Here is a 26,874-nt window from a genome sequence, read left to right as displayed (position 1 = left end):
TTGTGCAGAAAGGAATTTTATTAGAACTGGGGAAAAGAATACAGAACTGAAAGGCAAGAAGACAAAAGGAGGGTCTGTGTCATCTACTTAAAATCACAAGCCCAGAAGGGGCAGTAGGGCACAAAAGAGACTCACAACTGGCAATAAAGAAAGCAAACTTTTTCAGTACAGTAATATGAGAATGGACCCAAAAACAATTAGAGATTACTAAAACTGGATAATACTGACTGACACAAGCAAAACCACAAGTCACATTAGCACCGTCTTGTTTCAGATAAAGCCAGCTGAGAGACTGCTTTGTAAAGCTCACAGCCACAGTTTGTTGAGCCAGGTGGCCTACACACCATCTGCAAGAGAAGGAGTAGCTTGTAGATAAAGAAGACATCTGCTACTGCAGTCAGCTCCATGTAGAAATCTCTGAGGAAACCAACTTAGCTGACTTTCTGGCCTATTAACAGGGCAGGAACAGCAATCAGTGACAAGGAACGGAGTCACAACTTCCTTGTATACATCAAGATGGCAAAACAGCCCAGTCCAACACAGCATGCTGCAGTCAGAGATACAGTGGCTCCTGTTTACTTGCAGCCTTCTAAGGCACATGTTGGCCTATGTCCCAAGCACCACCACCCACAGTTTACCAAAGGTTCCTCAAACAGCCATAATGATGGGGTTACATCACCCTCCACAACAGACAGCTTTGTGGTGCCCATGTGGTTCATGAAAAGTAACTCAAAGACACAGCTATACCCCACTGGAGTAAGTATGACCCAAGAGAACTATGCAGGAGGTCTCTGATAAGACATGGCTGTGTGAAAATTGCACCTTAATGGTAGAAAAATGTGTACACCCAGGTAGTTTCCTTGAATTAGGACTCATATTTACAAAATCCAATGCATTTGTCCATTCATGACACAGCAGCACTCACAGAGATTATTTACAGGCACATGTAGAGACAGTATACAGACATGGTACCATACTAATATATGACCAGTCTACTACATGAATTGGAAATTGGACCCCAACTACTGTTATAACACAAAACAGCTGAAACACACACAATGAATTTAGTGATGTTAAGTAGTCCTCTAGAGAGCCCTTATAGTTCCCTGCAGAATTCAAGCAAAACTGCACCAGAGCACAGACAGAGTTCTGACTTCTGTCCTCTGAAGATGCTGGCCACAGAGACTGGTGAAACATTAGGAAGAAAAACCTTCAGAACATAGCCAAATAGCCCTAAAAAACCTACAGCAACCATCAGATCCCAGCCATGAAAGCCTTCAGCAAACACAATTTTCCTCCCACCCAGGAGCAGGTTATTTTGTAAGGGGTCATACGTATAATCAACTAATGAAGGCCAAGCCATCTGTTTGCTCACCAGTAACTTCACAGACTGCAGCTATGCTTGCAAGGGTCGCGGACACAGGGAAGGAAGGGGAGAATAATCAATGATGTCATTGCCTTTGATCATGGATGTGCAGTCACTCTTAATCCTGTAAGCCTTAGCCCAATCACACCTCTGCTTCTGTTATTATGAGGCTGATCTATTAATATTAACACAAGTATCATGAAAGCTCAGTAACCATTCCTTCTAAGACTTTGTTGGTTCTTGGGGAGCAGCAATGCAGTACAGATGTTACATTTACAGTGATGCCTCGCAAAACAAAATTCATTCCGCGAGTCGTGTCGTATTGCGAAATTTTCATCTTGCGAAGCGCGATACTAACAATTGTGCGATTTAAAACAAACCCCTCAAAAAAGGGGGGGAAATTGTCTTGTGAAGCACGGCCATAGAAAAATTCATCTTGCAAGTCACCAAAAAAATTGCAAAATGCTTTTATCTTGCGAGTTTTCCGTTGTGTGAGGCATTCGTCTTGTGAGGCATCACTGTATATACACACCTTACTATATATTCATATACTTCTCCCTGATGAAATTAAGAAGGGAATTTCCCTTTCCCTACCCAACTTTCATTACAGCACTTTTGAAATAAAGTGCAGTAGTAGTAGTACACAGTCCCCACCATGAATTTTAACATACTCGGTGTCATCATGTATTTGTAGGTAAAAGCTCAAATCTAGGCTACAGGATTCATTGCTGTAGTACAGCCAAATGCCAATATAGAACACTGATCTAACAAACATACCTTTCCCAGTTGATCATTTTGTCTTTTTTCATTTTTCACAACAGAACTTTGCACAATTTAAAATTCAGCAAGTGTACAGTGCAGTGCTTCTGGATTTTTTTAAAGGAAGATCTATATTATTTGATTCATTCATGTTTTCATATTGGATGATGTTCACAGATGGTCACATCATTTTTGTCAAGGCATCCCAGACAGACAACACTATGTCTACAGCAAGGATGGAGAAACAACTGCAGATCCCATCATCCCTGCTCACTGGGGCTAATGGGAGTTTGACGCTAACAAAAGTGGGGGTACATACCTTCCCTATTCCTTAAGTACTTTCCACAGATGCTTGAGAAACCGTTGTATGAAGAAATACATACTTCTGTATAATGGAATTCTAGCAACCTCTGTTGCCTATCTGACTGGTGAAATCTTACAAGTTTAAAAGCTTGTGTGTGGGGGGTGGAATGCAAAGTGCTGCTGCTCCTCTTCAAAAGATCAGAACAGTTCTCTCCCTCCCCCACCATTTCATTACACTAAGTACATTTGGGCCTCATTAGAACTGTCCTCTGAATCCTTTCTTAATTTGCCAAGTTCCCTAAGCTTATATAGCCAACCACTACAAGAAAAACACACACACAAACACACACACACGCCACGGTCATGGATTGCTACAGACCTGGCAAAAGAACACATGCTCCAGTTGTCTTTTATGTTTACCTTCACATTAGCCGTGGCTCATCAACAACAAAAAGTTAGACTGATACACAATAGTGCATTTCTGGAAAAATTACTAGTGGCAGTTATCGGTTCACTCCAAGCTGCAGCAAAGTGATGAATGCCAATAGTTTAATTATTAAAATTTAATAATATCTGTACATTTAGTCCTGGAGTTTAGCTCAAGTTTACAAGATCAAGGGTGACTCAAAGCTTAACCACTAATCGATCACAACATGGTTATAAGTATCCTCACCTTTCCTTTATTGTTCATTTGTTTTGCAGAAAGATTTATTCATTAACATGCTAAAAAAATGGAACAATGATGACTTGAGTATGTTCAATGAGCAGGCCTGATATTTTGAGAACAGTGATGTTCAAGACACTTCACACAGTTGCAAATGGACTAACACAGGCTGCATTTTTCAGTTATTTGCACTGTTTATTAGCTAAAAACAAGGCTTCCTGTAAACTACAAAATACTGTAGCCACATTTAAACATAAATATGATCCAGTCATATTTAAAGTGGGTTTTTTCTTACCATTATAGACATAAAAGGAGGCCAGCCACAAGTACATTGGCTAGTTCCTTTTAAACAATATGCCAGATGTATCCTTTGTCTGTGAGCGTATTTTGACATGACATGCAACATGAGTGTCATAGCTCATAAGTGTTTGTACACATTCTGCAGTATAAAAACACACATTAAATATTTCACTTACAGACTTGTTTGCGTATCTGCCCCTCCCCCCAATTTGTGTCAGCCTATAGTAGATTCCACCTCATTTGGACCTGAAATTCATACAATAGTGTCTCCAACCACTCCCCTAATTCATATAAATGGCAATACTAATCAACAATGCTCACTGGTTCTGTAGCTAGAGATGCCCACAACACATTTATTTTTAGAAATACTCCACAGCAGCTTACTAGTGAAGATAAACACCAGTTCTGTCCTGCTATGAAAAGATACTGAACTAGTTAATTTTTTTAACTTGAAAAATAAATGTTTGTTACAGGGAAGAAAATGAAATAATGACAGAAAGCATTCAGATATTTTTATGACAGAAGAGCTACAGCCTGTGGTAGCCATCCTGAACAGACCTGGGAAACAGGATACTGTGAATTGTGTTGTGGGTTTTTAGACTACTGTTCTCACCTAAAAAATAGATGAGCCCTTGGGACATCTCCTCCTCTTTGTTCCCAGCCACTCTGAAGTGGCCATTGCTGCCAATTCCCACTGCATCCCAATGAGATACTAAATTAATCCACTGAGGTGAGGGAATGCTATCATTCCCCATGACAGCCTCTTGGATTAACTGCTGTTCACACTCCCTTTATATGGTGTGAGTTTCTTTTAAAGTTCTGCCCATACTAACTGCCCGCCCACCCCAACTTCTGTTTAAGTCTGTACTCACCCAGGCCAGTTATGCAGATATACTATGGGGAGTGTTGGCTCACCCCATCTCTTTTTAAATAACTGACAACTTGGTGAAACTGCTGCTCCACCTCCCCCCCCGCCCGCCAAATCAATGTGGTGGCAAGGGGACATGAAATAAGCCTTGAGAAGGACCACACAGTAACCAGACCTGGCTTCTGCTAAAACCAGCTCCTGCATTTAATGAACAATGTATGTAAGTGAAAAGAATGTACAGGTGCCGTGGTGTAAACACACTCTTAAAATATAACGGACAAGGAGAACGGTAATACAAGACTTTGGTCCAGACCAGTCAAAGAAAGCCTTTGTTGTTCTAAACATTTTCCACATGTTGAAAAATGTGGAAAATGAGAAGAGAGGCGAAAGAAGAACCAGAAGAAGTGGCATAACAATCTGACAGGTCCCACCAAAGAGATGATGAGAACTGAGGAAAGTCCTTTTTTTTTAACCATTGCACCTAAAATCCCCTAATCAGCTCATGGGGACTCTGGGAATTGTTCAGGAAGGTAACTTTTCTAAGCTCAGGGCCTGAATCGCCCTCACACAGAATCAGAGAATAAGTGAAATCAGAAAGGGCCTATAAGGCCATCAAGTCAAACCCTCTGATACTGTATTGCTAAGATCCATTAGACACAGCCTAAGAATCAGTAAGCAATTTCCCTTCAACCAAAAACACATGTACATCTTGGCAGGGAGAAAAAGAAAGGGCTGTTTGCTAGTAAAAAAAGAAGACATTCCTTTCCATCCAAAGGTACATGTAATTGAGAAGTCTTATAAGAGAGACCTGCTTTTCACTTCGCTATTTCACTGTCACCTGAGCGGCTACGATGCTCCACCAACACTTTCAACACCAGAATAGCACCAGAAAAATGAAGACATGGAAATCTGGTCTCCAACCAATCTCTTGTACGCATCGTGGTGAGTGATTGCCATTATCAGGCAATTAAGACACAGCTGTCCTCAAATTGCCTTCCATGTACAATAATTCAAGCATCTCTGAGCTGCCTTCTATAAAGACTGACTTCCTAGGGATTAAGCCAGTCACCCTGCTGTGGGAGCTGCATCAAACAAGGCACTCCATCACTTGAAACAGGAACTCAAGAATCCGGATGGTGATTTTAGGGCATCTGTGAAGATATGAATTGTTCCCCTCCCCACTTCCCCATCTTAGTAAAAATATTAAAAGTATAAGAAGATAAAAATTCGATAATTCTTCCAACAGGAATCAGTTCTGTTCTGTTCCCAGCCTCTACTCTCCCTCTTGGTGAGGCTTCATGCTAATTAGATTCCTCCAAGGAAGGAGACAAAGGCCTGTTAAGGAGTTAGGAAAGTTCAAGAGCATTCGAGCTCTGGATGAACAATACCTTCCTTTCCTGATCAATACTACAGACACTGAATCACTGACTGGCAGGATTGCTACTTCTAAGAGTTTTGTTTAGTTGCTCAGTTTAGAAACATCTCTTCATGTACATCACTGAAGTCAATGCCCTGTCATTTGCAAAGTAAAGCTCCTGGAGCAGAGCATCAAGAAATACTTTGGGGGAGAACCCCTTACTTCTTGACAGCTGTGTGCAACCCCCCCAATTCCTCTGTTGCACACCCTGCAGGCAGAATCAATCCAGACGCTTTCCAGCAAGTGGCTCACGAATGGCAAGGGATGCTTTACACTCTGATTTGGTAACCATTAAGATCTGGCATGGCTTTGGGCTCTGTAGGTTTCTTCTCCCCTGATGACCTGTAAGGAAAAAAGTGAAAAGACAGCACAGATAGAAAGTCAATGCTGAGAATCCTGATCCAGAGAAAAAGTCCCCAATGTGGGGAAGTGCTTCCAGAGCTTGCAAACTTACATTTAAAAAGGAATTCATTCCATTGCTTATTATAATAATTCAAAAAAATAAACATCATTAACTCCATTACTCTTTAAAACATAATTCATTGCCTTTGCAATGTTGTGTGTGTGTGTGTGTGTGGGGGAACCCTGTATGTTACTCATTAGTTTTTTTAAAAAAACTACTTTGAGGGCAGGGGTTCAACAAAAGAAAGGCATGTTGAAAATGCCTGTGCAAATCTTTTAAAATGTTGCTAAAATAGACATGGTGGTGCTGCGGGTTAAACCGCAGAAGCCTCTGTGCTGCAAGGTCGGAGGACCAGCAGTTGTAAGATTGAATCGATGCAACGGAGTGAGGTCCCGTCGCTTGTCCCAGCTCCTGCCAACCTAGCAGTTAGAAAACATGCAAATGCAAGTAGATACATGACCATGGAAACTGTTTACAGATAAACGCTGGCTCTACGGCTTGGAAACGGGGATGAGCACCGCCCCCTAAAATCTGACACAACTGGACTAAATGACAAGGGGAACCTTTACCTTTACCTTAAAAGGTAGCTAGACAATGTTTACTCAACCAACAGAGTGAATTCATTCCAAGTCATGACGTTATTTTTGACATACAACTTTTTGACAGCCTTATTAACAAAAAGGAAAAGATAAGTAACTATGTTACAGGTAATTATTTTGCTCGTAACTCATTATACATCCCCTCTTTCAGTAACCCTCATAATGCTATTAAATTCACATCTTCCTTGTTGGATTTTTCAAACACATCGGGTTTGTGTTGGCACATTGTCTACTGTGAGAACTGATTGTTGGATTAGGCTGAACTTTGGTCTAATCCAGCATCACATTTCTGATGTTCTTGCAGTGCTGGTAGAGAGCTTTAATCAGCTATTCATCCTAAATGTTCTCTGAAGTCAAATTATGGAGAGAATTGTTGGCCTCTGGTGCAGGAGACCAATTGGAGGGTTAGAACATATATAAATGTTTTAAATATTATTAGTGTACTATAGGTAAGAAAATTATTGGAAGTGTAACTGTATTTATAGGTAATTATTACTTTTTTTGTTATGTGACTAGAGGATTGTAACTTATTAATAATAATACAATTTTTGAAAAAAACAAATTATGGAGGGAATTCACGGCAGAGGTTCTAAACTGTAGGTTTGACATGCAACTATGTCTGGCTGTTGGGTCAACATCAATACCTTCCCTAAGTCTTTGTGTAAATGTAGGGATTCAGAAGAAAATGTGGCAACCTTTTCCCATTTTCCATTGGGCTTAAACATAGCCCAATGGGAAATGGCCAGCGCCATAGGGTGAGGCTGGTCTCTTTCACTGGGAACCAAGGTCTTTGTGGACTTCCATGGAAAAGGAATGGGTGCAGATGGGTAACAGTCCTAAAGGACATTTGCTACAAAGTAAACTCTACTGAAGGGACGTGGTGGCGCTGCAGGCTAAACCGCAGAAGCCTGTGCTGCAGGGTCAGAAGACCAAGCAGTCGTAAGATCGAATCCACGCGACGGAGTGAGCGCCCGTCACTTTGTCCCAGCTCCCGCCAACCTAGCGGTTCGAAAGCATGCAAATGGAAGTAGATAAATAGGGACCACCTCGGTGGGAAGGTAACAGCGTTCCGTGTCTAAGTCTCACTGGCCATGTGACCATGGAAGATTGTCTTCGGACAAAAACGCTGGCTCTATGGCTTGGAAACGGGGTGAGCACTGCCCCCTAGAGTCGAACACGACTGGACAAAAATTGTCAAGGGGAACCTTTACCTTTACCTAAACTCTACTGAACATAGTGGGAATTACTTTCATTCAAATATATATAGACTTCTTCCACAGAGAAGCATAGTCATTTCCAGCTACATTCAGAAGAAAGGAGAGAGTGAAATATAAAGAAGAAAGAGCACTTTCAAAGTTGGTGGGAGCTACAATGGCCAAACTCACAACTCCCGCACCAAATGAAAAGGAGTTGCTCCTCAAGTAGCAACAGAGAGTTCTCTGTATGAAATGCTAAAATGGTTTAAAGCAGTGTCTAAATATGCATCGGTTCACAGGACTTAAGGTATGAATTGTGTGTAAGCACCTAAACAGCAATAATTTGCAAACTAAATGTGGGGTAGGAGATCCTACATTAAGATCGTTCATCCACACAGAACAAACAGCTTTATCTGCTCACCGCCTCTCTGTCCGGCTGTTGCGACGATGTGGACTCGACTGACTTCGCTGTGGAGACGATACATCCTTCTTCCTATCCTTGGTGGGTGATGGTGGCCCTGTTCCTTTGCTGATCTAACAGGAGAAGGAAAATTATGGTAAGCAATATAGGCCATCAACTGCTTCCTTTGTTAGAAGATTGGGGGGAGGGGAATGCAGGAGCAATGGAAAGTACGGAGCAAAGGGCTGTAACAGATACTCATATCTTGCAATAACGTTATTCTTTTTTGAGTTGTCAGACCAGTTGATCATTACATGACACATCTATCCTTACAGCAAAATGACAAGCTATATAAAAATTGTTTCTATATTACAGGGTTAGGGGTCAGTGGCCAACTGGGATGGGACAACTGGAACTTTGCCCCAGGTTGCCAAATTTTTGGGGTAAAACCCTTTATCCAGATTTCCAAGACTGGCCTGACAACCTGATCTATAGAAAAAGAGATCAAAAGACCTGGCAGGCTACAGAAAAGAGTGGTTTGTATGCTGGACCCCATGGCAGTGGAGGACCAACCTACCAAAAGCTCAGTCATTTGATCTGGCAGTATCCAGACGGAGGTCTAGTATACCTCTATCATGAAGGTATAAAAAAGTCAACTTATTAAAATATGTGGTACACTGAATTCTCTCTTTCTATCACACAGTATAGATTTGTTTCTCTCTGTGTGTCTATAAAAACACACACACACACACATGCACAAATACATGTGTGTACGTGTTCATATATATAGATGTACAGTGGTGCCTCGCTTAACGAGCGCACCGTTTAACGACGAATCCTCATAGCGACACGTTTTTTGTGATCGCTAATGCGATCGCATTGCAATGTTTTAGATAGGGAAAACATCGCATTGCGATTAGATAGGGAAAACATCGCATTGCGTTTCGCTTACCGATCTTCGCATTGCGATGTTAGGAAACAGCTGATCGGCGGTTCCAAAATGGCTGCCGGGTGCAGAAAATGGCCGCCCGCAGTGTTTTCACACCCTGCCCTCGCTTACCGAGGTGGCGAAAATGGTGGTCGGATGGGGAATCTTCGCTTACCGGTGAGTTTTCCCCCCATAGGAACGCATTAAACGCCTAGAGTGGTCCTGACCCGACCAGATAGGCGGGATATTAAATAAATAAATAAATAAATAAATAAATAAATAAATAAATAAATAAATAAATAAATAAATAAATAAATAAATTCCTATGGGGTTATTCTTTCCATATAGCGATGTTTCTGGATAGCGACGTTAATCTGGAACGGATTAACGTCACTATGCGGGGCACCACTGTATATGTGTGTACGTGTTCATATATATAGATATATCCGCCCCATAGAGTCGGACACGACTGGACTAAAAAATGTCAAGGTTTACATAGAAATATATGAATAACATATTTTCATTCTTTTTGCAACTCTTTCCTGTGAGTGAGAGAATGCTGGCCAGGTTTTCACTGCTGTAATTACTTCTTGCATTATTTCCCCATGAAGAATTAAAAAGCTGATTTAAGAACACTTTCTATATTTTTAATTCTATTTTATCTTCCTTTTATTTTATTTTATGATATTTTATGGTGTTCCTTATTATTATCTGTTGTGTATTTATTGCATTTTATTTGGTAGCTGTTCAATATTTTGTTATTCTGTCATTGTTGCTGTTTATATTGTTGTAAACCATCCAGTGGCCTTGGCTGCCAGATGGGTGGTATAAAAATCAATCAATCAATCAAATTTTTACTTCTTGCCCTGGGTACAAAAATTGTTAGTTATGGCTCTGTCTATGGCTAGTAAAACCGTGGTGTATCTAAAGTTGGTTTATGAGCCTGGTTGGCCTGAGATATGACCCCAGATTGTTCCAGCATTTATGGATGCTGCATCTTTCAGCTGCAGCGATTTATGAGAATGTAAAACACCATGCAAGTTTCCTGTCTCACCACCTGCCACATCAACAATTGGGTGGACCCGATGACCTCTGATAGTCCCTCCAACTGTGTAATTCATAGTGACATCAACATAAGCATGATGCTCTTGCTGCTCTTACATTGCCAGACAGGTGATATAATAACGCAGTGAACAAACAGACCTAAGACCCATCTTCCCATCCCTTCCTGACTACTTCTGCCTAACACTGAACACAATAATTTCTTCAGGACTTTGCACCAGAGCCCTGTTCCATCATTGAGGAAGTATATAGAGCCTAGAGGTACGGGGCTCCCACGGAAACTGATTACAACAATGCTGATTACAACAGCATTGTCTTCTTCACATGGTTCACATTTCCATTTTGAACCTGATAGCAGAGTGGAGAGTCTTAGCCCTCTTTCTTCAATGCATGTGGGCATTTAGTCATTTCCTTAATGACTAAATGGGGCTAAGGTGGCACATTCATTTGATCCGTAGGAATGGACTCAGCTAGAGAAACTCAACTAAAAGGATTTGGCTTTGGGGCAGAGCTAGGGAACATGCCCGCCCCCAATGTTGCTGGATCCCAGCTCTTATTATCGGTTGTCGATACTTACGGGTGATGGAAACTGACAGTCCTGTATGTGGAGAACAATAGGTTCCCCATCCCTGCTTCAAGGATTAGCCCACATATAGCACTAGTTGTTACTCCAAACCCACAAGCAACTGCAATGGCTCCATCCATCTCACCTTAAGTCTCATGTCACGGGAGTGTCTTTCAAGCTCCTTGCGAAGGTCCTCTCGGCCCAGCTTCTCCACATCCAAGATGGAGTGTTTCCATTCAATTTGCTCCACACTGTGTGGATCGTGGGAAACATACTGCCCAAGCTTCACCTTTTTAAGGGTATGCCAGCAGCGCCGGTACGCCTCCTCATAGTCAAAGATCAATTCACTCAGTGTGCGGAAAGTGGGTGCCTTGTACATGAGATCCTCACGCCGACTAATGCCCAGTGCACCATAGCGGCCCCCAAAGTTCACTCCCAGCACAATATGGCGGAAGTAGTTCCCTGAGAAGTAGGTTTTGAAGCTGATGGGGAACCGCTCCAGTGTTGGCATGTTGTTGGTGAGGTAACTGTTAATGGTGAAATATTTAGGAAAGCAACAGTATTTCAATTTTGAAAATAATACAGAATCTTCTGCACAGCTCCTACAAAACCCTAGCTTGGCTCTACTCGTACTGATGAGTAGACATAGATACTAAATCCTATTTACTCCATCTAAAGAGACAAGCCATTAAATAAGGAGGGATCTTGTTCTTCAGTTGAGACATATATAGGCATCAACACAGGCGAATGGCTTTAGAGCAGTGTTTCCTAACCTTGGGTAATCTAAATGTTCTTGAACTGCAACTCCCAGAAACAGCAGCCAGCAAAGCTGGTCATGCAGTCTTCTGGGAACTGTAGTCCTCCTGAGTTACTCAAGGTTGCCTTAGAGCAGAGGTCGTCAACCCCCAGTCTGCGTCCTAGTGCTGGTCCGTGGCCTGAGCCAGACTGGGCCACGGAGACATACCTCCCATCCCCACCTGCACACACTCCTCTCCCCACAGCTGTTTTGTGTATGTGCCCGTACCAGTGCCGGTGTGAGCACTCCCCCAACCGTGCATGCGCCCAAGCGCCTGCACGAAGGGGTGGGTGTGCAGGCGCTCCTGCACATGCACGGTTGGGGGAGCGCTCATGCCAGCGCTGACAGGCGCACGCTCCCCCACCGCTTCACACATGTGCCCGAGAGCGCACCCGTGCAAGTGCAGGATTGGGTGCCCCGCCTTCCTCAGAGGCTCAGCTGGCCTGCGGTCCCAAAAATGTTGGGGACGGCTGCCTTAAGAGTATCCCTCTCTTATTTGATGAAAGGCTCATCTGGTTCTCAGCATTTCTGCTACAGAAAGGCAGTTGCTCAGAATGGGAGAGGCGGCATTCTCTCTGACAGCATCTAAGTAACAACCATATTTGCCTAGACAGGCTTATACAGTATTACCCTCTGGCAGTCGTCTCTTGACAATGGACAGAGGCCTTGGGGAGACCGACCAACCAGCCAGAACAAGCATGGGTAGCACCTTCTTTAGACAACTAAAAACTTTAAAAAAATAAAAATAAACAGGCAAGCTTGAGCCTTGGAAGGCTCTTCATTAGCCTGGGGATTTTTAACCAAGAGGAGGAAAACAACAAAATCTAAAAATCATCCTGGCAAATTCTGCAGCTACAGAGCTGATAATGTGAAGTAAAGAAATGGGAGACAGAAACTTTGTGGAAGCAGCTTGAAGGATCTAGTTTCCCATCAGGGGGTGGAGAACCTGATATCTGAGATTAGTTCTGCAATTTGTAGTCTTTCTCTTGCAACTTTACTTTGAACTGCAGACCCACCAGCTTAATTTGGTAGCTACTTTTATGTTTCTCCTCTATCCACAGCTCTGCAGTTTCCAGCCTTATGCAGGGTCCTACAGGACTCTGAAGCTCACCTGTTATTGACAGTTCAATTGTCTAATAAAGATATTAGTCATCTCCACTTTAAGATTTTTCCACAAGAAACACATGGCTTTTTCCCCCTTTTTGTTGGGCAGACATAGCAACCCACCCAGGCATATACTCCATTCTTAATATATGCTTGCAATTTGACTATCACAGTGGATATGATTTAAATTAAAAAAAAAAACAGATGTTTTGATTATTTAAATTAAAAACTGATTTTCAAGATTAAAATTGTGATTTAAATCATGTTTTAAATCAATTTTTTTTTAAAAAGTGTTATTTTTGATCCACCCTAGCCCCTTAAAAAGGATATTTCCTGGTGTTTTAATCTGTTTCTTAAGATACATTTTTATCCCAGTTTAAGTTCAAAGAGTAGAGATTTCTATACTGTGCAGGCAGTGAGAAAGAAGTTTGTCACCAGGATGGTTTTCAGTAACAACATTGCAGTCCACAGATAGTGGGAAGGTTTGATTATCGTATGTCAGCTTAATAGGTAAAGATGTTAATATTAGCTTTTGTCCACGTATGTAGTGTCTTCACATCAGCTAGTAAACAAACTACAAATCTTTAATGAGCTAGTTCCCACATATTGTCAAAGTCAAGGAACTATGGATAACAAACACCAGAACAAGCCATGATGTTCAAACTAGGGTTGTGAATCTAGATGTTTCTTGGTCCTATACCTTTCTATGGGATTTCCTGCCCCATCTTTTTAGCCAGCGAAATGCCCTCAGTTTCATTCTGTGAAATCCTGTAATTAATTCCTTACATGATACATTGGATGCTATTCTCCCTAGGATCCCTTATCAGCAGCTAGAGAAATCTTTCCTGCTAAAAGCAAGCAAATAATGAATTTTAATCAGATTGCCTCTGAATATTGGCTATTATGGGCCATTACTTGGCCATTCAGAACAAATTTAAATTGGCATAAATCCTCCACTTTCTATTTATGATTAGGCACTGAATGATGGTGAGGGACATGACAAAAAGGATTAAAGGTCTCCCTACAGTATATAGCCAGCCATTTAAAAAAAGCTGTGGCTTAGGTGAAATGCTTATGTTCTGAAATGCAGAGGGAACAGCAGATAGGTAACATAATCATAAATTTAGCAGGTGATGACCTATAAACAATAATAGAACATAACAACAGACTAAATTTCACAATGCAGGAAAACTTAAGATTTTTACCAGGGGTGGGTTGACTCTTCCAAAATGATGGCTATTATGCTCTTGACTCTTCACCTCCGAGCCATCTGTCATTATTGGCCATTCACAACAGAATGACAACCTGATATTCATTCATTATTTACCTGCATTCACTGCAACATGAGCTCAAAGGGATTTAACAGAAAACAACTACACTGGAAAAATGATCTCCTACACCCACTAGAGTGTATAAGATGCTTTCTGAATAAAGAATTCTTCAAATTGTTTTCAGTGTGCTGGAGTACAGATCAAATGAAACCCTGCATAGTCCAAATGTGGGATAATGCAGTTCTTGGACTTCTGGAAGTCTCCCACCCATGATTTACTGCCTTGCCTTGTTCCAAAGTGGTTAGCCATTGTTTCCTGGAAGGGACAGCAGCAGTGGAAATGGTAGTTAAATTGAAGTCACTTTGGTTGCTTTGCCAGCTCACATGAAGGGAGAAATGATGGGGCTTAGTTCAACGTCAAAAAACTAATTTTGTACCTATCACTTATAAGTTGCCATGAGATCCTTCAAATGTGGTCAGTGCTACAGGAGGAACCAAAATAAAGATATGCAGTGTGAGCCACTCATTTAACCCTTACCTCTCACTGGCACATTGCTAGGCCATCTTTCCAGGAAGGAGGCATTACCTGGGGTAATGGAGAAGTGGACTGGGTGAAGCAGAACAATGCAGACAGCATCTGGAATCTCCAGATGTCTGAAGATCAGCAACAGTGGCCCTGGGGGGCAGGGTGGGGACCCTAATTTACAGCTCCTAATTTACTCTGCTGCTTCAAGCATCCACCTTATTTTGCCTAGGCGGGCACCAATACCAACTATGAAATGGAGGGCAAACTGTGTCAAATCACAGAATACAGTGGAGCATATCCTTGTGATCTTTCAGGGGCAGGAAGCTGCTCACACGAAGCACTGTTGAGTCCAGACAGACCTTGAATGGACTAATCTGGAAATATCAAAGATTTAAAGTTCTGAAATACATCCTATTTCCCCAGAAACTGAAATGCTAGTTCATAAGGATAACATGCAATATAATGAAAATATTCTTCAAATACCCTCACAAGTTTTCAAATCATTTTTCAGTCACTGAGGGAAAATACTGATCTGTACAAGAAATACAGTGTTGCAACTCACGTCATGATGATGGTCTTCCCCTACACAGATTAATCTGGTTTTTCACAGATTATTAGGCCAGCGAAAAGGAAAATATTAGACATAACATGAAGTTGCCACCTTATCTTCAAAGTTCTCTACACTCTCCCTGTCCAAAAAGAGAGGAGGGATAGAGAGGATCTACCCAAATATACAGCATTTTGCAAATTAGAGTAACAATACAGGATACAGAGTGGATTTGAGATGCACAGCATTAGGCTGGTAATGTTGAAAAGGGCTTCATGTGAGCCTGTATGTCTATGTGATTCTAAAAGAAAGGATACATTCCGAGGATCACAGCCTCCAGACACTTGATTGGTAGGGCCTCTTTTGTCATTTCTTTGGCCAGATCCATCAGCCTATGGGAAAAAGGAACATGAGGAACATGAGGATTGTTTTTTTTAAAAAAGAGGTTTGGGGTTTTTTTTAAGGCATGTGTCAAGCAAAATAGAGAACCACCTGGGGGAGACAGAAAGTGGGAAGCCAAAGAATGCCTAGTCACATAAAGACAGAGGAGAAGTAAAGTGTTAGACTCAGTTCTTCATCATTTCCTTCCCCTTCTTCTCTGCTGACACAGAATTTTCCTTGAATGATTCAGTTAACAGTTTATCTTCTAAACTGACCTTTACACACCCCCAAGAATCTGAATCAGGTCCTATGACAGTCAGTACGATGGTGGTCCTCAGATCTCTTTCACTTGATGCTTGAAGCCAGAAGACCAAGTACAGTATAGAAGGGGAGCCTCCCCAAAGGCCACAGTATGGGGGACACATGTAATTAAGAATGTGCATCTCTGATGATGCCCATTCTTAATTTCATGTCCTCTGTAAGTGCTGTCCTCTGAAGATGCCGGCCACAGAGACTGGCGAAACGTTAGGAAGAACAACCTTCAGAACATGGCCAAAGAGCCCGAAAAAAACAGAACAACCATTAGATCCCGGCCATGAAAGCCTTCGTGAATACAATGTGCATCTCCATCAGTATTTACTGTACCAGCAAGACATCACTGCCAACAACAAAATTCCCTAGGATTCTAGGCAAGAAGATACTGAAGATACTGGAACACAAGAAACTTTTCTTAAGAAGGCTTTGGACTATCTAGGAAAGAATTAGCAATCCTGGAAGTAATTATATAGCCTATGTTGCTCTTTTAGCGGATGATATGCATGCATATTTGGGGAGTTGCTTAATGGATCCTGAACAGCTGTAAGAAAACCATGTTCTTATAAAAGAGCATGAAATCATAGCTCTTGGGCAGCTGCAGCCAAGCTAGAGCTGAGCTTTCGTACTGCATTTCCTAAGGGAATCCAGACACTGACCAGCTTGGAGGTCAACCCAGGCCTTTGGCGAAATTCAGAAAGGGAAGAGACTCCAGAGGATGGGAAGGGGGAGGAAGGTTTGAGCAACATCACTTACCCAGTCAAAGGCCTGCTTTTCTTGATTTCAAAGAACTGTGTCCCAGTATGATTGTACCTGGGAACAAGGAGTTAAGGGCCACACTGCTGAGAAAATATGGTTGGAGCAGCCAAGAGATGCCACCATAGATACAGCCATCATTGTCATCCCATGGCAGACTCTCTCACATTTGGGAAGCCAGACACTACATTTAGAGAACATGTAGATGCCAGAAAAAAATCAGCAACTTAAAGAAATTGTGTACGAAGGGCTTAACTAGGTGTGGACAGTTCATGTGTCTCCTCCCCTCAGTTTTTTTCAGGATTTAAGTATATGGGGATGCAGACCTTAACCATTTCCTTGCCAGCTGTGATCCTGTCAAGAACCTCTCCACCTTCATTCCCCACAATGTGGCTGCTGGCCTTCGAAAGGGGGAAGCTCCTGTTGGTGCCAGATGCAATTTACTGACACTAACAACTGGCATTCAATGGAAACAGGAGTACCGAATAACTCAGTGCTAAGCTTGTCTTTCTCACCAAAACTAGGCTGGAGTTTTCATGGCTGATTACTGTTCCTACTGTTCTTCAGCTTCCTTAAATGAAAATTATACTTCTGGTACTGGGGAAAGGGGAGTTTGTAACAGAACAGATTTGTCTTAACTTGCAGCGATGAAAACAGGACACCCAGGGAACAAACCAAAGAAAACTGGCCAGGTAGCAAAACCACAGGTTGTCAGAAATAGCCATTTCCTTAGGGAAGGAGTCTCATTTTCCACTTGGGCTAAAGGATCAAGCAGGCAGAAATTCTTCCTTGTGGTCAAGCTAGGGAAGTTTCTTTGCTTCCCTTTTCACTCCTCGGCCATTTGGAAGAAGTTGAAAGGATACTGAAGTTCCCTGATATAGCGCTGTATAGCTTCCAGGCGTTCAGGGACAAGAGTAGACGGCTGGACAGTAGGCACACTTGGTATAGGAATCTGTAGATGAGAGAGAGAGAGAGGAGGAGGAGAGGAAGAGGTGAAGAAAGATGTGAGATCACCAAATAGACAGTGATTTACACAAAGACACCACACCCGGACACAGCACATGAGATCATTACGCCCACATAAGCAGCACATGAGATAACCCATCTTTTCTTTTCTTTTTTTAAATTGCTGGTCACCTGAAGTGAGTCAGGCACAGAGAGAGGCAAAGAAAAAGAAAGGAGTGAGTTTATACTTCCATTTATGGACAGCTAAGAAGTAATGGGCTGATTTCAAAAATGCCTGAACAGGGGTGGAAATGGAGACAGACAACGTTGTAAGGCTAGACTAAGAGTAGACGATGTCTAGATGGGCGGCATATAAATGCAATAAATAAATAAATAAATAAAATAGACTAGTAAACAACTTTCCAAACACTGCAAAAATGGCAATGCACAATATAGATTTTTAGGAAGCAGAATATCAACAAGAACAGTAAGTACCAGGAAAAAGTAGGGATGGATGAGAAATTCATGTGCTTTGTCATTTTGAAATAAAATTCTGAAACATGTTTTTTCTTCAGAAATGCAATGGGAATAACTTGAATTTTTTAAAAACAACTTTTAAAAAATAAATTAATGTGGGTAAAAGATAATTGATCCAGAGGGGTAACCATCTTAAGTCTCTGGATGGAAGAACAACAAAATCTTGTAGTACCCTGATGACTAACAAATTCTATCTGACATAAGCTTTTGTCGATTGCAGCCCACTGATACACTTGAATAAGTGAGTGGCTGTTCACAAATGTTTATGGTAAATAAAACTTGCTTGTCCTTAAGGAGTCAAGAAACGTTGATATATCTGTAAGATTCAGCACTCTTAGTAATAAGGAGTTTTAGCCCCTCATGCACCTCTCAGTGTGACAATGATAAGAACAATTGTGAGTGAAAAACACATTTTCCTTTTGCCAGTGAACATTACAAAATTCTAGTTTGTGTACTTGGAAGGCACAAAATAGGGGTTTAAAGTGCAAGAGCAATTTAATCCATTTCTGACACTACAGGACTTGGAACAACTCAAAAATATGAGTATTGTCTGATATCTACTGATTCTAAATTATCACATGTGCCATCTCATGAGATAGCTTCTTTTTTCTTTCTTTTTCTTTTTTTTAACTGTTGGTCACCTGATATATAGTCATGGAAGCCAGCTCTCAGATGGACACAATGTAAGAAATATGACACCAGATGAGTACAAGTATCTAAAGTTATTTGTTTCCCCAGTATGGCAGCACCCACAGAAAACAAAAAATAGTTGACTCATACTTGCCAAATGGGCACTGTCACTTAATTTGTGTGTGTGTTTTTTTTAAAAAAGGCTCAATACCAAAGCCACAAAAGCTGTGCAGTAGAGGGCTGTCTAGGAATGGGCAAATTTTTTTGTGTGTGTGTGTGTGTGTGTGTGTGTGTGTGTGTGTGTGTGTGTGTGTGTGTGTGTGTGTGTGTGTGTGTGTGTGTGTGTGTGTGTGTGTGTGTGTGTTTCAAAAGTCAGTTGCAGACTGCTCAAATCAATGATCTAAGCTCTTTATTACAACTGAAAGAGAAGGAAGGGGAAAAATATATTTGTGCAGAATTCTAGCCCCATCTCAGTTTCAGCTGGATTAGCAACAGCTGTTTTAATTGATTGTTTCACTATGGAAGCAGCAGCAGCTGCTACTCCCCAACTGCATTTACATCTAAGGTACATGCAATATCCCTGGACAATGTAATAGAAACCATACTAAGTAAGGAGGAACCTCCTCCTATAGTTAGGCCCTCACTTAAGCAATTAGACTGATGAGGAATTCAATATACACAAACCTGGGCTTAGAGCCCAGACACAGCTAATGTTTCCTGCAGATGCAGGGCTCCAGTAATTCCCCTGAAGGGGGGGGGGCAAGGTGAGAGAAGAGAATGATCCGTCCCTCTCTCACCTCAGAGCTAACTGACAAGCAACATTAATGCTCTGTCGAGATATCATTCATTCTGCAATTTCTTTCACTCAGAACAAGTTTCAGTTAATCTAAGCAACTGCTAAATAGAAACGAATGTTATGTCACATTATTGCTGGCTATTTATTTCCTTCCAAACAAAGTTTTGACAGGTAGATTGTTTTGTTCATGGATTATGCAGTAAAGTTTGTGACATGGCTAAGAAGAGACCCCTGAAGCTCTCCTGTTCACCGGCTGTTGTGTAAACTCCCAAAGCAACAAATCTCAAATAATGAGTAAATTTTGCGGGCAGATTCATATTACCATGGTTTTCCATGCAATGGTCACAGTTATCATAAGACAGCCTGCTCCTATGAAGTTTCCCTCATGAACCTGGTGACCTTGGGTCATTCACTCACTTAGTCTGATCTACCTCAACCATTGTTGCAAAGACAAAGGGAGAAGGGAGCCGAGCCACATATGGCTCCCTGGGAGAAAAGAGAAATCTATATACATACCTCATAAATGAATCTTCAACTATTGTGTTTAGAACGTGTTTCATTATAGTAAAGTAATGTAGACTGGAAGGCGAGAGGGTTACCTGTAATGAAATGGAACTTCCTCTGGGCATTCTAAAAGTTATTTGCAACAAGTAAGGGCAAAGATATGTCTCCTTGTTCTCTCTCTACCAGCCTGGTTTGCAAAGGGATTGAGTAGGGGGACCTCTTCGTTCCACACTGTTAATATGACACTTTATAGATATGCAAGTGGGCTTTCTTGGCTGTAACAGCCTTGAGGTGAAATGTCCCTCCCTGGAGGCTTGATTAGCACTGACATTGCCCTTCTTTTAGCCCACAGGTGAAACCTGGCCATTCACACAAGCATCTGGGGTTCAACAAGATCAAAGCAGGTCAGGCTGTGGGTTTTGTGTTGTTAGAGCTAATTTTCTCCACTTTTTTTTAAAAGGTTCAAGTGTTTCCACTAAAATTGCTTTCAACTGATCTTAAAAGTGACACTTCCAGATCTGCTGATACAGGGCAGGTTAGAACTACAAATAATTAAATAGCTCTGATCCCACTGCCCTCCTCATATGGAAGCTTAACCTCTGCAACTGGGAACCTCTTGTATAAATGGGAATTCTTCATATTATCAGAACTTTAATTTTCCAGGGTTTCATTTTGCATGGAGAATACCCACAAATGGAAAATACTCCCTGTAGTACAGGTTCACCCTGAGCATGTGTTAGGTGGGAGCCTTCATGCTTCTACATAGGCTTGAGGACTGGGCTGAAAACAAAATGAATTTTAAAGGGGATAAATGTAAAGTACTGTACCTGGGCTGGGGACTCAAACACACAGTTACAAGATGGGGGATACCTGGCTCAGCAATACTACAAGTGAGGAGGATCTTGGAATCATCATATTTATTTATTTATTTATTTTATTTATTCTATTTGTACCCTGCCTATCTGGTCAAAACAACCACTCTAGGCGGCTAGATCACAATCTGAACATGAGCCAGCAGTGTGAGGTGCCTACCAAAAAGGCAAATGCTATTTTAGGCTGCATTAACAGAAGTACAGTCTCCAAATACCACAAGGTACTAATTTGAGGGGTTGTTGATAGGACTACTGAACGGATGTCTTTAAATTTATCTTAGCACTCCTTGCTAGGAACTGTTGCACTTTGTTTTAAGTTGTTAATAGAGTATTCTTGAATTGTTGTTTTATAATGATGGTATTTGTAAACAGCCCAGAATGGCCTTGGTAGCCAGATGGGTGGTATAAAAATCAAATGAATAAATAAATAAATAAATATTCAGCACTTGTTAGGCCTCATCCTGAGTACTGTACCCAATCCTGAACATTATATTTCAAGACGGATGCTAACAAATTCAGAGGAGGGCAACAAGGGTGATAAGGGGGCTGGAAACCAAGCCCTATGAGGAAAGACTGAAAGAATTTGGCATGTTTATCCTTGAGAAAAGAAAACGAAAGGGAAATATAATAGCACTTTCAAATACTTGAAAGGCTGTCATACATAGGAGGGGCAGGAGGATCTGTTTGTGATCATCCCAGAATGCAAGACATGCAACAATGAGTTCATGTTACAGAAAGCCAGATTTCAGTTGAATATCAGTTAGAAAAATTTTCTAACTGTTAGAACACTTCAGCAATGGAATCAACTTGAGAGACAGTGCGTGCTCCAACGCTAGAGGCATTCAAGAGAAATTCAAACAATCACCTGGCAGATATTCTTTGATTTGTGATCCTGCATTGAGGAGGGGGTTGAACTTGATGGCCTTATAGGCCCCTTCCAACTTCATTATTCTATGATTCTTCTCCACAAGTCTTCCCTGAAGAGGGCTAAGGGTCATACTATGAGTTGCCAACTGGGTTGACGAGATGTTAAAGACAGAGCTTTTAATGGGTGTAAAACCTAATTCTTAACTTTTAATTCTTATTATTATATTAACTGAGTTGCTTTAAAATATTAACTCTATTGTGTTGCAACGCTACAACTAACTTAACTGGGTTGGAAGAGAATAACCTTTTTTGAAAATTAATACTTAAAAAATATATTGCAAGCTATCTTGGGTCCTAGTTCTGGGAGGAATTTGGGATATCAATCAAATCAGCAACACAAATAAGCGGACTTCCACCACAGTGCATTGGTAGCAAATTTTTCTTTTGGATGCTACTGTTTAAAAGGACTCCAGCAGAAAGAGCCCATGACTGGAGAAGCAAAATTGTAGGAGACTTGCAAAGCATTGCTGCAAGCTTGGACTTTCCCAGAGACAAGGAAGTTTCCAACCATCCCTGCAGTTTTTACAATGCAGGCACAACCTCCATTAGGAATCTATACGTGAACTCCTGACACTGGTCTACTGGACCAGCCAGACATTATTATCTGACTCAGAAAGTTTGAGACTGGATTTCATCCAGGAAGCCTACGTAACAAGGATTACAACCAAGCTTTGGAATTGTAGAGATTTGGCAAGTCTAGCATGCATATGCAGACAACTGAGCACTAAAACCCAAAAGCATCTAGGGAAAACAATGCTTGGCAATAATGTGCAAAAAACACAGTGAACAAGATACGAGAGATGTCTTCAATCCCTCCAGGGAGCCTTTAGGAAGCATAAAATACAGTATACACTATAAGCCAACAAAATGCATTTCTGTTCATGCCACCCATTCTGCTTGCTTCTTTCAAAACAAATCAGTCCATTTGTATCCTCCGTAACAATGACGCCCAGCCTTGGGTCCTCAGGTGTTCTTGGATTAAAACTCACAGAAAGCTTCATTACTAGCTGTACTGGCCAGGAGTTCTGGGAGCTGTAGTCCCAGAATACCAGGGGATCAAGGTTGGGAACCACTGCTTTATAACAACCATTCTGAGAAGCTGTCCATATCTCCAAGGGGAATACAGAAAAGCCAAAGACAGAAGAGGAGGGATGCAGAAACAAATGTTTTTCCCTAGCAGGGGAAGCAGGGCAATCTGACCCTGTTCCAACCAAGGGAAAGCCACTATCAAGCCATTTAGGCCAAGAGTGGCATCAGGATGCATTAATATCTGCCACTAATATCATAGTAGATCCTAGAATCCTACTGAAGGCAGTAACAGTGGACTAGTGTCTGTCCCCTGCCCACCTCCAGTGACTTGGCAAGTGACCCTTGCCAAGCCACATCACAGGGTCATCCAACAGTATCTGTGACTGCAGCTGAGCTAGGATTTGTTCCCAGTAAAATACCAAAGTAGTCAATTTGCACTGGCACAAGAATCTCTGTGTCTAATTCAGTGAGGGGGTAGAACTGCCAAACTACAAAACTGCCTCTATAAGCTGGGGGGGGGGAATCAAAGCAAAATAACCTACAGTCGTGCCCTGCTTTACGATTGCCCTGCATTACGACGACGTTTTTGCGATCACTTTTGCAATCACAAAATGATGGTCTGAACAGGGGATTTTTGCTTTGCGATGATCGGTTCCCTGCTTCGGGAACTGATTCTTCGCAAAACGACAATTTTCCTACAGCTGATTGGCGGTTTCAAAATGGCCGCCGGATAAATAAAATGGCTCCCCGCTGTTTTCTGGGATGGATTCCTCGCTGCAGAGGCACCAAATATGGCCGCCCTATGGAGGATCTTCGCTGGACTGTGAGTTTCCAACCCACTGGAAGGCATTGAAGGGGTTTCAATGCGTTTCAATGGGCTTTTTATTTTCACATTATGACGTTTTCGTTCTACAGCAATTTCGCTGGAATGAACTAACGTCGTAATGCGAGGTTCCACTGTACTTGAGGACAGCCAGCAGACTGAGAGATAAGATGCCTCATAGCTGTAGTGATGCCACCTCTAGGCAGCCAACAAAAAAGGCAGGCAGTGCTAAGATGGAGTCAAGTCACCTCATTCATACAAGGAGCTGGGAAGTTACCTGCACAGAGGGAGACCTGGCTAGTAAGCAGCGTGTGTACAAAAGCTGTAACTTTTTCAACTACAAACTTCCAAGCCTTCTTTTTTCAGGGAGTGGCAATTGTATTTCAACTGTCAGAAATGCATGAGTTGCTACATGATTGCAAGCTGACAATAAGACAACACACCTCTTGTCAAAAGTGGCATGCTTTATTACCAGCCATAGATCCTTTTTTCCTACCCTGTACAATACTGCCATTACTAGCAGGTTCTGTCTGTATTCAATGGAGCCCAAGCTCATGTCATCATTTTGGCAATACTGTATCAGATTTCCCATCTGTCTCTCCCCTCCACAGAGTCCTACCTCCCTTTGCTCATGCAGCTCAGCCATCTGGTGTTGCTGCTCACCATACAAAAGAAAGATCCTCTTGGATTAAACGAGCCACTGGTCTATTCCACGAGGATCCTCTTCCCGTAAATTCCAGCCTAATATGGCTAATTCAGCATCTTATGCGCCTGTATTGGAAATGGTGCAGATATGCATCATTGGGGAAGAAAACAACATGGCAGTGAAGATTCATTGCTTTCTCTGACATTTGTGCACCACTCCACCAACTACACCTGTTGAATAACACTGATGGGAAGGAAAGTGATCCAGGTGTTATTGGATTACAATTCCCATCAGCCCGAGGCAGTACAGCCACAGAGACAAGGGATGACACAAATTTCAGCCTAGCAACATCTGGAGGGCCACACATTCCCCACTCCAGTTCTAGTGATCCCTTGAATCATGCAGCAGCAAGAGGAATCCTCAATCTGTATTTATGTGGTTTTGGTATGGCTATTTTCACTCTTAGAGGCCACATATATTTCCCTGATGAGAAAGACAACGGGCAGAACCCTGTTCACTTATACAGTCAGGAAAGAGAAGCAACATGTTTTCTTCACTTCAGCTGACTCTCCTTCATGTGGCTAGTTATGAACTAGTTGCAAAACAAGGCAAAGGCCAGCCAGCCAGTGAAGAAAAAGTGCTGCATCGTTGCCCTTCAGCATGTGCTTTTTCTTAATAGGATTCTTCTGTCTCAGACACTTACAGATTTTAAGTGATTCTCTAGGAATAGATAACTGGTGCCCTAACCTGCTGTAGGAGATCTGTAAGCATCCAAAGTATCTTACTTGCTTGTTCACAATCCAGTGCTAAAAGTTATGGATAAACTTTCCCAAACACTATCTTTTTCTCAGAGTTATTCCATCCTCAGTCCCAGAGTGCTGCAGCTGGTTTTTCTATTTCACAAGCCCCCTTCAGAAATTATTTCATTTTATCTATTTATTTCATACACTTCTATACTGCCCAACTCAGTATATTCAAAATGAATTAGGGCGGTGGTGCCTACACAATGTAGTTACTTTCCCATGGTGAGCCCCAGTGTTATATGCTGTTAGCACTAGAAGGGATTCTTTAAATATTTTAACAAAGTTGTTCAGAACAAGAAGGGCAGCCCTTTCCAGAAAGCACAGGTGGTCAGCTCAGTTTCTTATATGCACCAGGAGAAGCAATGCTGAGGCCCATGTGTGACTAATGTCCCGTCACAGTAGGAAAAACACTCTCACAAGTGTTCTAATGATGTATATCCATATGAGTTGGAACTGAAGATTGTCCCATGACATTTTGCCATCTGAAGTGAAGGACAAAACGCCCTTCACCAACTAGGCAGATAATAAGTGACAAGACAGTTGTCAATTTTGGGCAGCAGGTTAGCCCAGTGGTTGCAAGACAGGCTACCCAAGAAACTCTCAGTTATGTTCTACACTGGAGAAGGGTTTCCATTACTGCTTCCTTTACACTACTAGTCTGCTTCTGCTTGAGGTGACTGTCTCATTCTGTCACATCATTAGGAAACATACTTTAATTATTAAAGCACTGCATGGTTTCAATTCCACTTCATTACCTCCCCACCCACTGGGCATTTGCTCAGCAACTCTTGACATGCAGTTTCCCCATAACCCTCTTTTCTCACAAAGCACCTTCTCACCTTGGGTAGGTCAGCAACTCCCCGGATTCTCAGCGCCACTCTTTCGCCCTCTGGGTGGATCTTGGACACATGCTTCCACATCCTTTCCCAAGTGGCTTCATCGATGGGAAGCCCTCCCCGGTTTACAAAGAAAGGGACGCCCCCATCTCGGAGATCTTCATCTCCATCTTCTTCCTGTTCCTCCTCTCTTTGTGCCACCCCTTCCTTGGCCTCAGACCTCCGTGGGACGGCGGCAGCATTGCCGCCAGCATCCGCTTTGCCACCTGGCATCCCAGCATCCGTAAATTTGACCTTCTGTTGCTGGAAGCACAGCACGTCCGTCCCCTCGGCTTCTTCAGGTTGCTAGAGAGAGAAGGACCACAACTGACACTGCAGGCATGGCGCTTAAGAGAGCCGAGGAGGCCCTTTAAGACAAGACCAGACAGACAGACAGACAAAAAGGGTGTGGTTCATTTACACACCACCCAAGAGAAATCAAGTGCTTGCTTTAAAAAAAAAACACAGCCATGAATCTGAGGCAGCTGGTGCAGAATCTTAAGAACTCAAGAAAAGTTAAAAGAAAAAGGGAAAAAATGCACGTTTGCTTGTTCATTTAGATCAGGGGACTTTTCCTTAATGATGCAGTACCACAAACAACAATAGGGCGATTAAGGGAAACTGGGGCGGGGCGGGGCAGCGATAAGAAATACATGCCATGCAAAAATCCGACCGAGGGTAAGAAACGGAACATCCCGCTCACCTACCTAGCAGGACATCGTCAACCACGGGCGCCGCAGCAGCCGCAGGTCCCAAGCAACCATCGCCAGGGCCGGGCGCCAAATCCCGCCGGAGCAGGAGAAGCGCTGCCGCCCTTGGGCTAGCAGCCGAGCGCCGGGATCCAGAACCTCGGAGCCCCTTGCCGCCCAAAAGATGATAAGGAAGCCGAACAAAAGAGGCTGAGGGAGCAGCAAAGCCCAAGCGGCGGGCAAGAAGCCGAAGGGCGCAGACGGGCGGGCAGGCGT

General features: G+C 42.3%; 1 protein-coding gene across 2 annotated transcripts; it reads right to left on the bottom strand.

The window, feature by feature from the left end:
• VASH1 (vasohibin 1) lies at positions 1 to 26,752 on the bottom strand. Of its 2 annotated transcripts, none has more exons than XM_020793897.3 (8): positions 26,617 to 26,752; positions 25,874 to 26,215; positions 17,386 to 17,474; positions 16,523 to 16,579; positions 15,391 to 15,465; positions 10,976 to 11,357; positions 8,297 to 8,409; positions 1 to 6,019 (listed from the first exon to the last, which is right to left on the bottom strand). In XM_020793897.3, exons 2-8 carry the CDS (start codon positions 26,141 to 26,143, stop codon positions 5,947 to 5,949), a joined length of 1,059 nt encoding a protein of 352 aa, XP_020649556.3. In that variant the 5' UTR covers positions 26,144 to 26,215; positions 26,617 to 26,752; the 3' UTR covers positions 1 to 5,946. The 2 variants fall into 2 exon arrangements, with proteins under 2 accessions (XP_020649556.3, XP_078249138.1); XM_078393012.1 differs by having other exon boundaries at positions 26,613 to 26,682.
• Positions 26,753 to 26,874: the final 122 nt, after the last annotated feature.

This window comes from Pogona vitticeps, chromosome 1, assembly GCF_051106095.1.
Source record: "Pogona vitticeps strain Pit_001003342236 chromosome 1, PviZW2.1, whole genome shotgun sequence".
Lineage (NCBI taxonomy): Eukaryota > Metazoa > Chordata > Lepidosauria > Squamata > Agamidae > Pogona > Pogona vitticeps.
This window is presented reverse-complemented; position numbering and strand designations above follow the sequence as displayed.

What these genes read in the sequence shown, in the direction of transcription:
- VASH1 (XM_020793897.3), bottom strand. Translation starts at nt 26,143, where the DNA reads ATGCCAGGTGGCAAAGCGGATGCTGGCGGCAATGCTGCCGCCGTCCCA. An exon ending in GAGTTGCTGACCTACCCAAG is followed by an intron (nt 17,475 to 25,873) that starts GTGAGAAGGTGC and finishes TCTCATCTACAG; the next exon opens with ATTCCTATACCAAGTGTGCC. An exon ending in CGCTATATCAGGGAACTTCA is followed by an intron (nt 16,580 to 17,385) that starts GTATCCTTTCAA and finishes CCTTGTTCCCAG; the next exon opens with GTACAATCATACTGGGACAC.